Source organism: Prinia subflava, chromosome 5 (assembly GCF_021018805.1).
Source record: "Prinia subflava isolate CZ2003 ecotype Zambia chromosome 5, Cam_Psub_1.2, whole genome shotgun sequence".
Taxonomy (NCBI): Eukaryota; Metazoa; Chordata; class Aves; order Passeriformes; family Cisticolidae; genus Prinia; species Prinia subflava.
In genome coordinates, this window is record NC_086251.1 from 61688613 (window position 1) to 61703303 (window position 14691).

At 44.9% G+C, this 14691-nt stretch overlaps 1 protein-coding gene across 1 annotated transcript in view; it reads left to right on the forward strand.

Annotated features, from left to right (window-relative positions):
- MAP4K5 (mitogen-activated protein kinase kinase kinase kinase 5) overlaps window positions 1–14691 on the forward strand; it is a 54924-nt gene that overhangs the window by 16053 nt on the left and 24180 nt on the right. The window contains exons 2-5 of the mRNA XM_063399732.1: window positions 2762–2819; window positions 12189–12279; window positions 13402–13466; window positions 14403–14458. Of these exons, the coding sequence (XP_063255802.1) occupies window positions 2762–2819; window positions 12189–12279; window positions 13402–13466; window positions 14403–14458 (270 nt within the window). The remainder of the gene's footprint in view (window positions 1–2761; window positions 2820–12188; window positions 12280–13401; window positions 13467–14402; window positions 14459–14691) is intronic.

A 14691-nucleotide genomic window follows, 5' to 3' on the forward strand; every position in this document is an offset into this window, starting at 1 on the left:
CAGAAGTACATGAATAAGACAGACTGATAGATCATTAACTAATTTTTCACATCAGGGACTGATATTTTTGTCAAATATTATTTCTAGTCAAATTTCAGGTTTGATTCACAAAGCCAGCGACATTGATGTGGTGCCTTCCTGTCTGAGACTTCCTTGGTAACTGCACAGTTCTTTTCTTTAAAAAACATTAGAATGCTGCAGACTGCAGTGACTCGTGGGAAATGAGGATTTATTTAACGAACACATCCCAAAGTGATCTGAGGAATCCTGATCTGACAGTTTTCATATCTAGGTGTGTACAAGGAGAACCAGTTTTTAGCGCTCGCCTTGGTGCATTTTTAATGAGAGCAGTAATTCATTATTGATGGAGTGTGCAGCTGGCAGGTGGCAGAGGGGAAGGTGGAGCTGTGTGTACCTGTGCACAGCTGCTGCAAGCCACCAGGAGGGAACAAAAGCCTCTGGTGACATTTGCGGGCGGGTGACGTCCCTTGGGAAGCGTTTTGGGTGATTTGCTCACAATGCCAATGTCTAGACTGGAGATCTGAACCCATTCCTTGTCTGTGAGCATCCACACAAGGATTTTTAAAGGTCAGGGAATACTTGGGATTTTGCCTCTGGTTCTGGCATGACACGAGTTAATGATCACGTGTGGTCTTGGTGTCATCAACTCAAGAATGTGTCTGGTGGAAGATGAAAGCTGTGGGACCAGAAAACGCAGTGGCTCAGACAACTTGATATGTTCAGGTCATAAATATCAACCCAGTGGGGACTTGTGTGTTCCAGCAGGCAAAATGTGGTGGTTGAAACCCAAAATAGGCCATGTCCATGTATATATGAGCTTAATGTGATATTGGAAAGCAGCAGGACACGATTTAGTGCAATTGTGTCGTGTGGCAGAGCTGAGAGCCAGGAACTGCAGTGATCCCCAGCCTGAACCTTCAGATCCCAGCCAAGCAGACCTTTGGCAGACTCCATCCATTCCTTCAGGCTTCAGCTTGACAGTGGCACTTACTGCTTGTATGGAAAAGGAATATTTGGGAGGAGTATGATCCTTTTCTTGCTCCAGAAGTGAAGCTGATACTCTGGAAACGGTGCAGGCGACTTTATCTGAAGAGCTGAGCTGCTCCTGGATAAAAGTGTGGCTAGTGGAGCATCCCTGGCTTCACTGAGGCAGAGTTTGTGTCCCTGCTGGGAGCACCCCTGTGTCACACTGGAGTAACAGGAGCAGTCCTAATCCTGTATCCTGCTGGGCTCCACCTGCTCCTTCAAGATTTTGAAGGACACCACAGATTTTGCTGTGGTCTAAAGACACCTGGGTGGGACGGTGCTTTCAGAAGTGGTGAATGTTTCCTTTGTGGTTTGCAGATGACTCTCAGTGATTTGGTCTGCTGATGTCTAGGTGCTTTGTAGAGTTGTTCAGGTTCTCTCTGAGGTGAAGTTGAGTCATATTTGTGTCCTTGGCCTGCGTTGTGACACCCATCTCATGTCTTAGCACTGCAGGACTTTGCAGGGCCAACAATCATTGGGTTGGGTTGGGTTTGTTTTGTTTTCCTGGTTGGAAAGCTTTTCCCTATTTTGAAGCTTGACTAAGTGTTGATAAAACTGAGGGTTAATCCTTCAGGCTCTTGATTTTCCAGTTTTTAAGACTTGTCCATGCACAGGAGAAGAGTTTTCTGCAATGAGTCCCTTCACAGGGTCAAATTTCCTTTACATCCTCATTTGAGTCCAAATTGATTTAACTTAACCCAGTTTTCCCTCTGTTTTCTGTGATCCACCTCTTCACCAGATTTCAGCTGTTCAGAAGACTCTGCGTATTTGTTAGGGTAAGAATGAAACAATTGGGATTAAACTCCTGTCACTCTTGGATGATCAGTCACCATGCCTGATTAAATCAGGTTGTGTGTCCTCAATAATAGTTTAGCTCTGATGATGGTGCCTGAGTGATTTAGTTACTAGAAAATGTTCATGAAAACCCCTCTTAAAACTTTCTATATCTGAGCTTCCTATAAAGCCTTCTTCCAGCACTGAATTCTCAGTTGAAATTTGGAGCATATCCAGAGGGGACAGTTCTGTAAAGGCTTAATTGGAGCCTCTTCTTCTGGGGAGGAGGATTTTGGGGAGCAGGGAAGGAGTTTCAGAGTGAAGTTGTTGCAGGGAGCTGTGACTCAGCCCTGCTGCGGCTGCAATGCCTCTCCTGCCCCTGTCAGTTCCACTTTTGGAGCACTCTGAGGTTTAGCACCATGAAATGGGTGAGCCCTTCATGCATCCTTGAGTGCCTGAAACTTCCCTTAAAAATGGTGTTTGAGAGGTATGAACTCTCATTTCCAGGTTCAGGTTGGACGTGAGGAGGAATTTCTTCCTCGAAAGGGTTGTCAGGTATTGGCAGGAGCTGCCCAGGGAGGTTTGGAGTCTCCATCCTGGAGGTGTCCAGGGAATAACTGGATGTGGCTCTCAGTGCTCTGGGCTGGGGACAAGGTGGTGACAGTCACAGGCTGGATGAGCTTGGAGAGCTTTTCCAACATCATTGATTCTGTGATTTGCTGGTAGACGTTTTAAAGTCTGGAAAAGAACTGCCAGGAACACTTCACAATTCCAACCAGGCTGGTGCTGTGCTGATTCCAAACCCAGATTATCCTCACTCATGTTGGTCTCAGCTTTGCATTGTATTTATATCAGACGACATCACATTTTTTGCACAATCTGTAAGACTGTGAGGTGTCTTTGAATTGCAATTAAATGTATCTTAACTCTCTTGTTTCAGGCTAGAAATCTTCACACAGGAGAACTGGCTGCTGTAAAAATAATCAAATTAGAGCCTGGTAAGTTTTACATTCTTTCCTGTATTTTTGAATTATATTTTCATTTTTTTCCATGTGTTTATTTTCACCCGCTGTGAAGTTCTAGACAAAAGAAGTGTTTGGGGTTGTTTTTTGGTTCTTTTTCTGTAGTTTCAATGGTTAGATGACAGGAAGCCCTGCAGGATGTACCACTGCTCTTGGCTGTGTGAGGCTCACTGTTTCCGTGTTCGTTCTTATCTGCCTGATCAATTGCTGCATGCAGAGATGTTGCAATTACGACTTGTTGTTAGTACAAAGAGGAGATCAGGGACAGATGGTGAATTGGGAGCTCTGAGGCAGTGAGGAGCTGGTGGGCTGTGGGAGCTGGAAGGGATCAGGCAATGATCCTAACTCCCACCAGAGGTGCACTGAGAAAATCAGAGTTTTCCAATGTGTCATCTTTCCTTTAAGCTGTGCTGAGGGGGGAGGATGGCTCCTACTGTCACTTCCACATGGAGTTACTGCCACTCCTCCTAAAAGCAGGAGACCCAGGGGATCTCCCTTGCTGCCCAGGAGATTTGCTGAGCTGGAGTTTAATCTGAGTCCTGCACAGAGAATTGAAATCTGAAATTGTGTCCTGAGTGGAAATCATAGAATGGTTTATGCTGGAAGGGTCACAGAATCCCAGAGTATTTGAGTTGGAAGAGAACTTAAAGACCATCCAGGACTGAAGGTCCTGAGGAGAGGGTTAATTTTTATTTCTGGTTGGCTCTGTGCAGAAAAAGAAACAGATCTGAAGGGTGAGCGTAGAAAAAGCATGGAGAGACTCAGGGAGAAGTGAAAACCACTGCCCTTGGGTGACTGTGACTGCTCAGCCCGCTCAGGCAGAGCAGGCCTGGGTTTGTTAGGTGATAAGGTTAATTAGGCAGTGGGAACACAGTGGGAATTTCTCAAACCCTGTTTGAAATGCTGTGGCCAGAGTTTGGGGCAGTGGGGTTGTGGAGAGCAAACCACTCACCCCAGCAGGTCTGTGCTGAGGCACAGCAATGCTTTAGTGACAGAAAAAGGACAATAATAACCCACTGCTGCCTTGGTGAGAGGCTTCCTCCAGCATTGTGCCACTGCAGCTAATCCAGATGAGGTGAATGTGGTTTTACTCTGAATTTGAAGAACTGTTTTGAAAGCTGAGGTGAATCAGAGGCCGAATCCTCTGTCGCTCTAACTGAGGGAGGAGCAGGATTCTGCCTTTCCTTGGTGCTGCTTAAACACTGCAGTGATAAATGCAAGACTCTGGCCTCTGAGAACCCCATTTTAATTAGCACTGATGACCATGTCTTGTGTTTAATTATATTGGTCTGATCACCACAGGGAAGCAATTTTTTCTAGTTTGTTTTGGTTTTTTAATCCATCTTCTTTTAAATGTTGCCAACCTGATCTCCATCCATCACATGTACACCCACAGCCTCTTGGCTGGAATCTTTTAGGATGTTTGGTTTTTAAGGAGGATTCACAGTGTTTATTTATTTACTTACTCCTTTTTAGTTCTCATGTTTGAAATACTCCAGATTTTTAAAGAAATTAATGATTGGCTGCTACACTCCTCAATTTTCTGACTAATTTTAAGGGGCTTGAGTAGTTGTTGAAGACTGTAAATTGCAGGGCACTGTCAATTCCTGGACCAGATCAGGAGCTGTTGGAATTACCTGTGGTGGTTTCCTGGGAAGGGCAGCCCCTCCAAACACCAGCACAAGTTCCTCTCACACAATAGGGCACAGCTGGAACAAAATTAATAATAAATTCCCTAAGTTAATCAGTGGAGAAATAGGTTTGGGAGTTACATACAGCATCTTCTGGAGAGGAGGAGGAGGTGTCTCATCGATGGCAATTAATTAGCTGATGGAAAAAGAAGAGCTCCAAACTCAACACTTGATTAATACATAGATGGGAATTGGGAGCAAAAAGCAAAAAAGGCTCTGAAGCAGAGAGTGCTCTGGAGGGGGTGAGGAATGTGTTGAATGAAAGCTGAAGGAACTGCACTCAGTGAAATGGCAGGATTGGAGGAAATTCAGGATATTGCTGGCATGGCAGGGGTGACTCCTGCTTTGTTCCTGTTCCTCCCTCATCTCCTGCAGGTAGTGAGTGAGTACCCAAAGAGACTCCAGCTGAAAACAGATCCCAGCATGGATCTGTCTTTTATTTCAGCAGCTCCTTTGTCTCTTCTCCAGACAATGAAAACAAACTCAGCTTCGGAGGTTGCTGTCACTAATTTATCTGAATTTGGGGCAGTTCTCTAGGTTTGCTCCCACAGTCACTTGGAGTCAAAATAATGTTTTTCCCTTTTTTTTTTTTTTTTTTTGGCATAGACTTTGGAGAGCATTAGGCAAAAGTATTATGGCACGCTAATGACATTTCCCAGCATTCCCTGAGTACAAATGCTTCAAATAACTTGGGAGCCAATTCTATTTCAGAAACTAATCCAACTGTACTCAGCAGCATAGCAGCCAAAACTGTCTGAAACACTAAAGCCTCTTCCTTCTATGGGTTTAGCAGATGAATCGAGAGGGGACTCAACACAAAGAGGGAACTATTTGCCAGTGGAGTTTTCAGCCACAGAACTTTCTCCCTAGGAGAATATCATAAAAATTATTTTTAAATATGCTAATGTCTGTTTTAAATACTGCTGTCATGATAAATAATGCTGTCTGTAGCATTCAGAACTTTCTTCAAGGTTACAGAAGAATCTCACTGGGTTTTGGGGGTTTTTTTGGTCCAATGATTGCATTTTCCACTGGAGATTCCAGAAATAGCCAGGTACCTATTTCAAGTTGGATCTTAAATTGCACACGGAGCTGTAGGAGGCAGAGTCGCCCAGAGGTGTGAGTGCTGTGCTCGGTGCACTCCAAGCCAGATGTGCTTCTCGAGGTGTGTGCTGAGTGGCTCAGCTCACAAAGGTGATTTTCCACAAGGGCTGAGTCAGGGTCACAGGAGGGTCTGGCCCCTCTGCAGAGCTGCACTGTCAGCCCAGGGCACTCAGGCAAGGCAGCCTCATTTTCCATACAGTAAATTCCCCAAGAATGACATGAGCTATGGAGAAGAACCAGCCTGAGGCTGATTCAAACTAAGCCTGAGGCTGATTTAAACTAAGCCTGCTGGGCTCAAACCATTGTTGGCAGCACCCAGGGTTGAAGAAATATGAAAATAACTCCACATTACCACACAGACCTTCCATGCCTTGTGCTGTGAAGCCTGGTTGGGTTTGGGATCATGAATGCCTGAGGTTCCAGAGCCATCAAAGCCTGGACGTGGTCTGTGTGTCCCATTCCAAGTCCCACGTGGTGCTGCCACAGCCCCAAAGCTGCTCAAGCCCACACAGAGCAAAGCAGAGGCAGCGTGGACTCGAATCCAGAGTCCTCAGCATTTTAATTAATTCAACTTGTTGAAATGGGGTCAGATTTTATTTTGCATCCTTATAATGAATTATAATCCACTGTTCTTCCTAAGAAATGTGTGGATCCAGAGCAGGATCCGGGTAGTTCAGGTTTTCACTTAGAAGAGTTTCTGGGATGGGGAAAGTCGACAGAAGGGGTTGTGGTGGGGGCAGGAAGTGCTACAAGTAGGGAAGAAGCTGGAAAGTCACACATTTGAGTTGGAAAGTAATGCAAAGTGTGACATTTGGGGTGAATTAGGAGACCACATCACTTGCCAAAATACATCAAGGAAAAATAGCAATAGTGAAGAGGGAGAGTGGAAATTAAAGACTGAGCTGTACTACAGTGAGTAGGTTAGGCAAGGAGAGAAGAAAAGAAACTGCTAAGAGAGAGGAATCCCAGAATCCCTGAATGGTTGGGGTTGGAAGAGACTTTGAGGATGATCCGAATCCACCCCCTGCCATGGGCAAGGACACCTCCCACTCTCCCAGGATGCTCCAAGCCCTGTCCAGCCTGGCCTTGGACACTTCCAGGGATCCAGGGGCAGTCACAGCTTCTCTGGGCAATATCAATTATATGCTGAGAGGCTACTCATAAAGAAGAGAAAATCCTCAGGGAAATTGTTCTGGTGTTGGAACACTCACTCCAAACTCTGGTGGGCTCCTTGCTGTGGAGCTGGTGGCTGCACATCACCATCAGAAATATTTTGTATCAGCAGAGAGATAATGAGGACCATCAGTGGTTAGCAGTTGGCAGCTCCATGCCCAGCAGGAAAATCTGCTGGTGGAAACATCACTGTTTCCAAATAGCTGCTTCCTGCTTGGAATCAGGTTTCTGGAGTTTCAAGTTTGGGGAATTGAAATTCTTTCTGTCAGACTGCAGGTTTCCATGAGTCCTGTGAAAAGCAGTCTGGATAAAACAGCGTATAAAAAACTTACACAGAAGATATGAATAAAACAGGATGAAAGATCCTGCATTTTGGGAAAGCCATCCCTTTCAGCAGCACAGCCTGCACCTTCCTGAGGTTCAGGAGAGTGGTTTGGAGTGACTGGCTGGGATCTGTTGAGCACAGGGATGTTGGGAACTCAGCAGAGACCTTCAGCTACATGAGAGGCTGGGAGAGCTGGGGGTGCTCACCTGGAGAGGAGAAGGCTCCAGGGAGAGCTCAGAGCCCCTGGCAGGGCCTGAAGGGGCTCCAGGAGAGCTGCAGGGGAGCTGTGGATGTTGCTTGGCTGTGCAGTTTGTGGACTGGGGCAGACAGCTGTCATTCCCATAGGGATTCCTCTCCTTGTCTGGGAACTCAGGTTGTTGAAATAAATGTTTGAGGAATGGTCCCAGCAGAGGCTGCAGTGGTGTGACCCTGCTCTTGGTCCTTCAGTGTCCCTCACAAGTGGCCCTCCAATCTTGTTGTTAAATGGCATCTCATTTTTAAATTACAAATGTGAATTATACTATTAAAAATCCCAAATCTTTGTCACAGTAATAAAAATCCCAGGTCAAGCTGTCTCGAGAGGTTTGGGAGTCACATCTCCATGTCCATCAGTGTGGTGGGGACTGTGAGGGAGTGGACAGGGGTGCTGCACCTTGAAGGTCCTCAGACGTGTCTCTGTCCCACCCTGTGGTGACACTGGGATGTCTCTGAGGGCCATCACTTCTCCCTCTGTCCCTCCCTCTCCTCCCACACAGCACCAGCCCCGTGATGCAGCTCTGAAGTGATGCAGAATAAACCAATTTAAAACAAAACCGAGGAATTTCTCCCCCTGGAAGTCGCCTTTTGGGCAGCAAAAGGATTCACAGCTCTCCCCAGGGATAGTGACAAGTGACATCCTGCAGGATGGGACCACTCAGAGCAGTGGAGCACGTGAAAATATGTGCAGGAATAAACTTGACTGAAACCCATCAGGCTCAGGAGTGCCCAGAGACCCAGCAGGGCTGTGGGAGAGGCACTGCAGCCAGCAGAGCCTTGCCATGCTGTAGGACCCAGGCTAAATGTGCTCTCCATGCAGGAGAACTGGGCAGGGTCTCTCTGCATTCCAGCTCTGCACAGAATCACAGAATCATGGAGTGGTTTGGGTTGGAAGGGACCTTAAAGCTCATCCCATTCCCTGCCATGGGCAGGGACATCTTCCACTTGTCCACGTGGCTCCAAGCCCTGTCCAGCCTGGTCTTGGGCACTGCCAGGGATCCAGGGGCAGCCACAGCTTCTCTGGGCACCTTGTGCCAGGGCCTCCCCACCCTCACAGCCAGGAATTCCCAGTTCCCAGTCTCCCATCCATCCCTGCCCTCTGGCAGTGGGAGCCATTCCCTGTGTCCTGTCCCTCCAGCCCTTGTCCCCAGTCCCTCTCCAGCTCTCCTGGAGCCTCTTCAGGCCCTGCCAGGGGCTCTGAGCTCTCCCTGGAGCCTTCTCCTCTCCAGGTGAGCACCCCCAGCTCCCACTCAGGTGAGCTGTGCCAGTGGAATAATTCACAGCTGTTGATGTGCCACCAGTTTGCTCCATAATCTCCCATTTAAACACAGATTTCTCATGAATTTACCGGCCCTTACCTTGCTCAGCCTCTGGGGTGGGCTGAGGTGCCACCCTCCAGCACAGGGCTGTGGGTTCCTGCAGTCCCCTCCCTCCAGCTGGGGACAAGCAGCCCCTTGTGCCATCCAAGGAGGATATTCCATTGTGGGCCGTGGTGTGTCCTGCGTGTCCCTCCCTGCAGAGGTGGAATTCCACAGCACAGGAGGCTGCAGTGACTCAGTCCCTGCTCTGGGCATTGCAGCATTCCCTGATGGATGTTCCCAAAACTGCCAACATGTCAGCAGGCAAACCCCCATTTTCCCAATTCCCTGTTACACACCATCAAATCCCTGACAGATAAAACAGATCTCTTTGTGTGGATATTTTGTCACATTTGGTCTAATTCTTTTTATCTTGCTGTCTCCCTCTCAGTGAAGTATTTTCTACAAATTCTGTCTGTTTTTTTCCCTGCTATCCAAGGATATTTAATTTTTGCCCTAGTCCAGCATCTCTTGCCAAGATCAATACTCCAGCTGCCTGGAAACTCTGAATTCATTTGTTTTGTATTCATTCTTGTCATCCTTGAGCAACTATACATCTTCTCTCCTATCTCTATGTCTCATCTTTCAGAATAATTCCCTCCATATTTTAGCCAAACTTTTCTCATGGATTACTTCTTTCCATCTGTTTGCTACTTCTCTATCAGCTCCCTGTCTTCTTTCTTCGTTCTCTTCCAAATCCTTTTTCCCTCCTTTCTCTATAAGTAATCCTCATTTCCTGCATGAATTCTTCATTTATGAATGGCAAATCACAAGATCATCTTTGCTGCCTCCCTCTACTACAGGCAGGATCATTTCAAGTCATTCCTGGTGGGTTTTTGTTGAGTGTTTTCTTCTTTTTTTTTTTTTTTTTAACTTGTTGGGAATCTCACAGATTCCCCCCTGATGTTCCTCCAGTAGGAAAACCTTTTCATCTGTCCAAGGAATGTAGGTTAAGGCAATTTAAGCCCATTGCTAATTGTCCTGTTATAAAACTGGAGACAGATTATCCCTTTTCCCTGCTTCCCTGCCATCTTTCATGTGCATTAAGGCTGTTATCTTTTCACTGTCAGTCCTTTTCTACCCAAATCTCTGCATTCCTTCCCCTCTCCCCCATCAGTCACAGTTCCTAGAGCTGCCCTGGCACTGGGATTTGGCGTTGGATCCTCTGAGCTCATGGACAACGGGTGTGGGAGAAAGGTGGAATTTCTTCAGTGTGGGGTGTGGGAGGGTTTTGTTTTCCACCTTCTTTAGGTGTGACTTTCTTGAAAATAATTGAGTACTTTGAAAATGATGCAGTTGTCTGTGAGAATTCAACAATTTCCCTTCTTGGAGAAATGGGGGGAATGAATCTGTGAGATTTAAGCTCGAATTAAAGAATCTTACAAAAATGAATGAGAGGGTCTTTGAACAGGGGCCTGGAGGGACAGGACAAGGGGGAATGGCTTTAAAATGGGAGAGGGTAGATTGAAGTTGGATATTGGGAAGGAATTCCTGGCTGGGAGGGTGGGGAGACCCTGGAATAGAATTCCCAGAGCAGCTGTGGCTGCCCCTGGATCCCTGGCAGTGCCCAAGGCCAGGCTGGAGGGACTTGGAGCAGCCTGGGACAGTGGGAGGTGTCCCTGCCATGGCAGGAGTGGCACTGGGTGGGATTTAAGTTCCCTTCCAGCCCAAACCATTCCATGCTTCCCTAAACTCAGGAACCCTTCACTCACAGTGATCATTTATGAGCAGGATGTGTGAAACCAAGCAAAGTTGTAGCTGCAAGGTAACCCCTAAACCAAGCCCAGTGTGAAATCTGTGCTAAATTTATGGAAGTTGTGTTGCCTTTTCTCTTTTTCATTGGTTAAAAAAATACTACTGATGTTTATAAAAAGCCTCTTGACATTTGAAACTTCTCTACTACTATTTTCCTGCCCCAGTGAAGTGTTTCTCCATATAATTCAACATCAAGAAGATCTTGAGGATTTACTGAAATCAGTCAGGGTGGATTCTTGTGAGTGGGTTCCTTTTTACCTTTGGATTTCGTAGTTATTTTCTTAAATAAAAGCCTGGCAGTCACTGAGACATAAAAGTTGTGATAATTTCTTTTATAACACACTGGTACTTCTTTTGCCAGCACCACTGTTCTCAGGGAAGCTGCCTCAAAGCTCAGCAAATATAAACATCTATTATAAAAGAGGTTATTAAAAAATATTAACTGTGCTGCTGCTTAAATAAACACATGAAGAATTCAATTTACAGCAGTGCTTGAGTCCTCTTGGACTTGTCAAAATCATCTAAATTAAAGGGAGCAGGATAAAGCACTTCATGTTTTCTGGGCTGGACATCCCTGACTTTAATATAGGAGGGAATTTTACTGGGGAGACTTGAAACAAAAATAAACATCCCGGAATAATTTGGGCTGCAAGAGACATTAAAGATCTTCGCAATCCTCCCCCTGCCATGGCAGGGACACTTTCCACTGTCCCAGGCTGCTCCAAGCCCCGTCCAGCCTGGCCCTGGACACTGCCAGGGATCCAGGGGCAGCCACAGCTTCTCTGGGAATTCTATTCCAGGGCATCCCCACCCTCAGAGCTGAGAATTTCTTCCTTATATCCCCACTAAATGTCCCTTTCTTCAGCTTAAAGCCATTCCCTTTTGTCCTTCCATGCCAAAGGATGAAAAAAGTTAATAATATAGAAAATAACGAAACCAGAGCTGCAGGGTTTGAGTTCAGGATTCTGGGGAGAGCATTCTCTGCTTGGAAATTCTCTCAAGGAGATTTATTATCTGTATAAACACAAACAGAAATTGCATCTCTGAAATGATTGCTTTTTTACTATATAAAAAATTAACCTTTTAATCTTAAAGTGGCAGAAACATGCCCTGCTCACTATGGATTTTTCAGTAGATCCTTTTTTCCCCCCCAAAAAAAAGATATATAGGATGTGCCAATGTTCACAACCACCCAAACCCCTCGTGACGAGGCAGCTCTGAGTCAGCCACGTGGGCGTGCAGGCCCATATGCTCCATGCAGCTCCCTTGGGAATGAAATATTCCTAATAACCAGCCTCTGGAATGTGGGCTCTGCAATTGCCTGCCAGCAATCCTCACTCCTGTCGGGAGCCTGCTGCTGGGAGCAGCTGGATGGAGATGGAGATTCAAAGTTAATTTTGAGTTTCCTCCCGTCCCTCCCTGGATCCCTGTGCTGCTTTCCCGGATTCCTCTGAACTCGTGGATCTCTCTCAGGCCACCAGGCCAGTCCTGCTCTGTTGCTGTTCAAGAAATATTTGTGCCTCACACAAGCACAGAGGGAGGAATTCAGCTGAGGGTGATGGGCTGGTGTGCTGGGAAGGGCCTGGCCGGGATCCAGAGCTCTTGGCTTGTTCTCCCAAATTCTGAGCATCCCTCTGAACGCTCAGCAGTTCCTGATTAACCCTGGCTGCTTCCTGTTTTTCAGGAGATGACTTCTCACTGATACAGCAAGAGATATATATGGTTAAAGAATGCAAACATTGCAACATAGTCGCCTATTTTGGGAGTTATCTCAGGTAAATCCCACTTTTTCTATCAACATTCCTGCTGGTTCTTTCCTAAAACAATCCCAGTCTGGTTTAGCCCTTCTGTCCTCACTAAATCTTCTTCCAGACGTTGAATTGCCCTTGGTTTTTTGGTTGGTTTTTTTTTTCAAGCCAACCCAACTGGCTTTAAGAAAGAAAAGTGACTAATATTTTGTTTTCTCTGCTGGCCAAAAGGCTGGAATATTTTTATCACTAGGAACAGAAAGAAACTTTTCCCTTGGAGACTCTTGCAACATATCCAATCCTACTCACACATTTATCAGTTCTAATATAAAAGCAGCTCATTATTTCTCTAGAGCAGAATTGCCTATGGATATTTTATTTAATCATAGTTGTCTGGGCTATGAAGGTATGGCTGGGGAGTTAAAAATTGGAGCTGCTGGTAATTACATTTTTCACAGTTCTGGTGTAACACAGGCAGAACCGAGGTGGTGTCAGCTCACTGCTCCTTCCATTAAATATTCCACAGGAAATCAGGGAATATTCTCCATTTCTGTGGAACTCTGCCAGTTATCAATTGGCTCTGTGGAAATATAAATCTGCCCTTTGCCTGCTTGGCCTTTTCTCTACGAGATTTCATCTTTAGGTTTCTTGGAGGGCTGTATTTAAATAATCCCTGCAGCCCAAATGGACTCAACTGGAATTACATGGTTGAATTTCTAATTCCCCATTTTGGAGGGCATGAAGAGTTTTTTAGATATAATGAGGTTATTTCAGTTAAAGAATTTAAACACTGAGTTTAGTGTGATATTTAATGTAATTTTGCTGATAGGAGATAAACCTCAGGTGTTTTACTGGAGGGTTAAAGCACCACCTTTTCTGTGTGATAACCTTTAAATATTTCTCAGGGACTTTGGCATAAAACTTTTGTTTTGATTGGTGAAAATTTATATTGATAACATGAGAATTTATATTAATAACATGATAATTTGTATTAATAACAGTATAACTGCTGGTCGTGTATCAGAATGTGTATTTTTAACAGAGAGTGATCAGGACTAATATGAAATAATTTAAATAATGATGATTAACTCTGCTCTGCATGCAGATCAATCGAGTTCTGATGCCTGTGTTTTAATTTTGTTTTGGTAGCCGTGAGAAGCTGTGGATATGCATGGAATACTGTGGTGGAGGATCCCTGCAGGACATTTACCACGGTACTCGGGCACTTATTTTCACATTTTTAATTTTGGGAAGCTTTTTGCAAAAAGAGAAATAAATAATAAACCTGCAGGGAACAGTTGGCACTGCCTGTGGGGATTTTGGGGGCACACACAGTGTTTTTTAGCTGCAGTCAGTAGATTTGGAGAGCACTTTCCAGATATGGTGAGCAGCATTTTTAATATTTATAATACTGACATTTTAATATTGACATAATATTTGACATTTAATGTTTGACATTTTATGGCAGAACACTTGGATGTGGACACTGTGCATGGGGTGAGGAAGCAGTTGTCATTGGGAAATCTCAAAGCTTGATCTTGAAAGGGGAAAAATTACTCTTATTCCTGCCCCTGTGGAATTGCATCTCACTCTTGGATTATTTTCCTTCCTGAAGTTTCATCTGGAGTTGTTGATGCTGTAGAATAATTTTGTGGAGTTGTTGGAAAAACAGCTGGGGACTTGTTCTGCCTTTAAATGATAACACTGAGTTTTTGGATGCCTGAGCTCTTTCTGCTTTATTTTTCAGCTACTTAGTACAAATCCTTTAAAACAATTCCAAGCCCCTTAGATAGTCCCAGCTATGAAACATTCCCATTTCTAATATTAAAATATTGGGAGAAGTCACTTTTAGTTTCCTGACAATACAGAACACTACAAGATCACTCGTAAAATATTAATTAGATTCTGTGAAAACAGGTTTTCTTCTCACTGTGGGTATTGTCCTCTGTGATGCTGCTGTTTGGGTTTTATTTTACAGAAAGCCTTTCTGTAAAACAAGCAAACAAACCCCTCTTTTCAGCTCAGTGCACAATACAGATCATGTAAAACCAGCCTTTAACTTTGGCGTGGACAAGCCCCTTTCTGGCTGCTTCACAATGTTATTTATGTGCTGTATGTTGTAAACTGAATTTTTGAATCTTTGTTTCCAGTAACAGGACCTCTGTCAGAGCTGCAAATTGCTTATGTGTGCAGAGAAACTCTACAGGTACTGTACTTCTGCAGGTGCACAACAAAGTGTTTATTCCATGTAAATAAAGCAGATACAGAAAATCAGTTCAGTTCCAGCATTTCTGTTGGGAATCAAGCAGAAAGCAATTAACCAGGGTAACTTGTTCTTTTCCATACTGTAAATAAAAATGAACAAGAAATTCTAGTGTGATATAGTGCAAATATTTGCTTAAATTTTGAACTGCCTGCCCACCCTGTGGTGGGAAATTT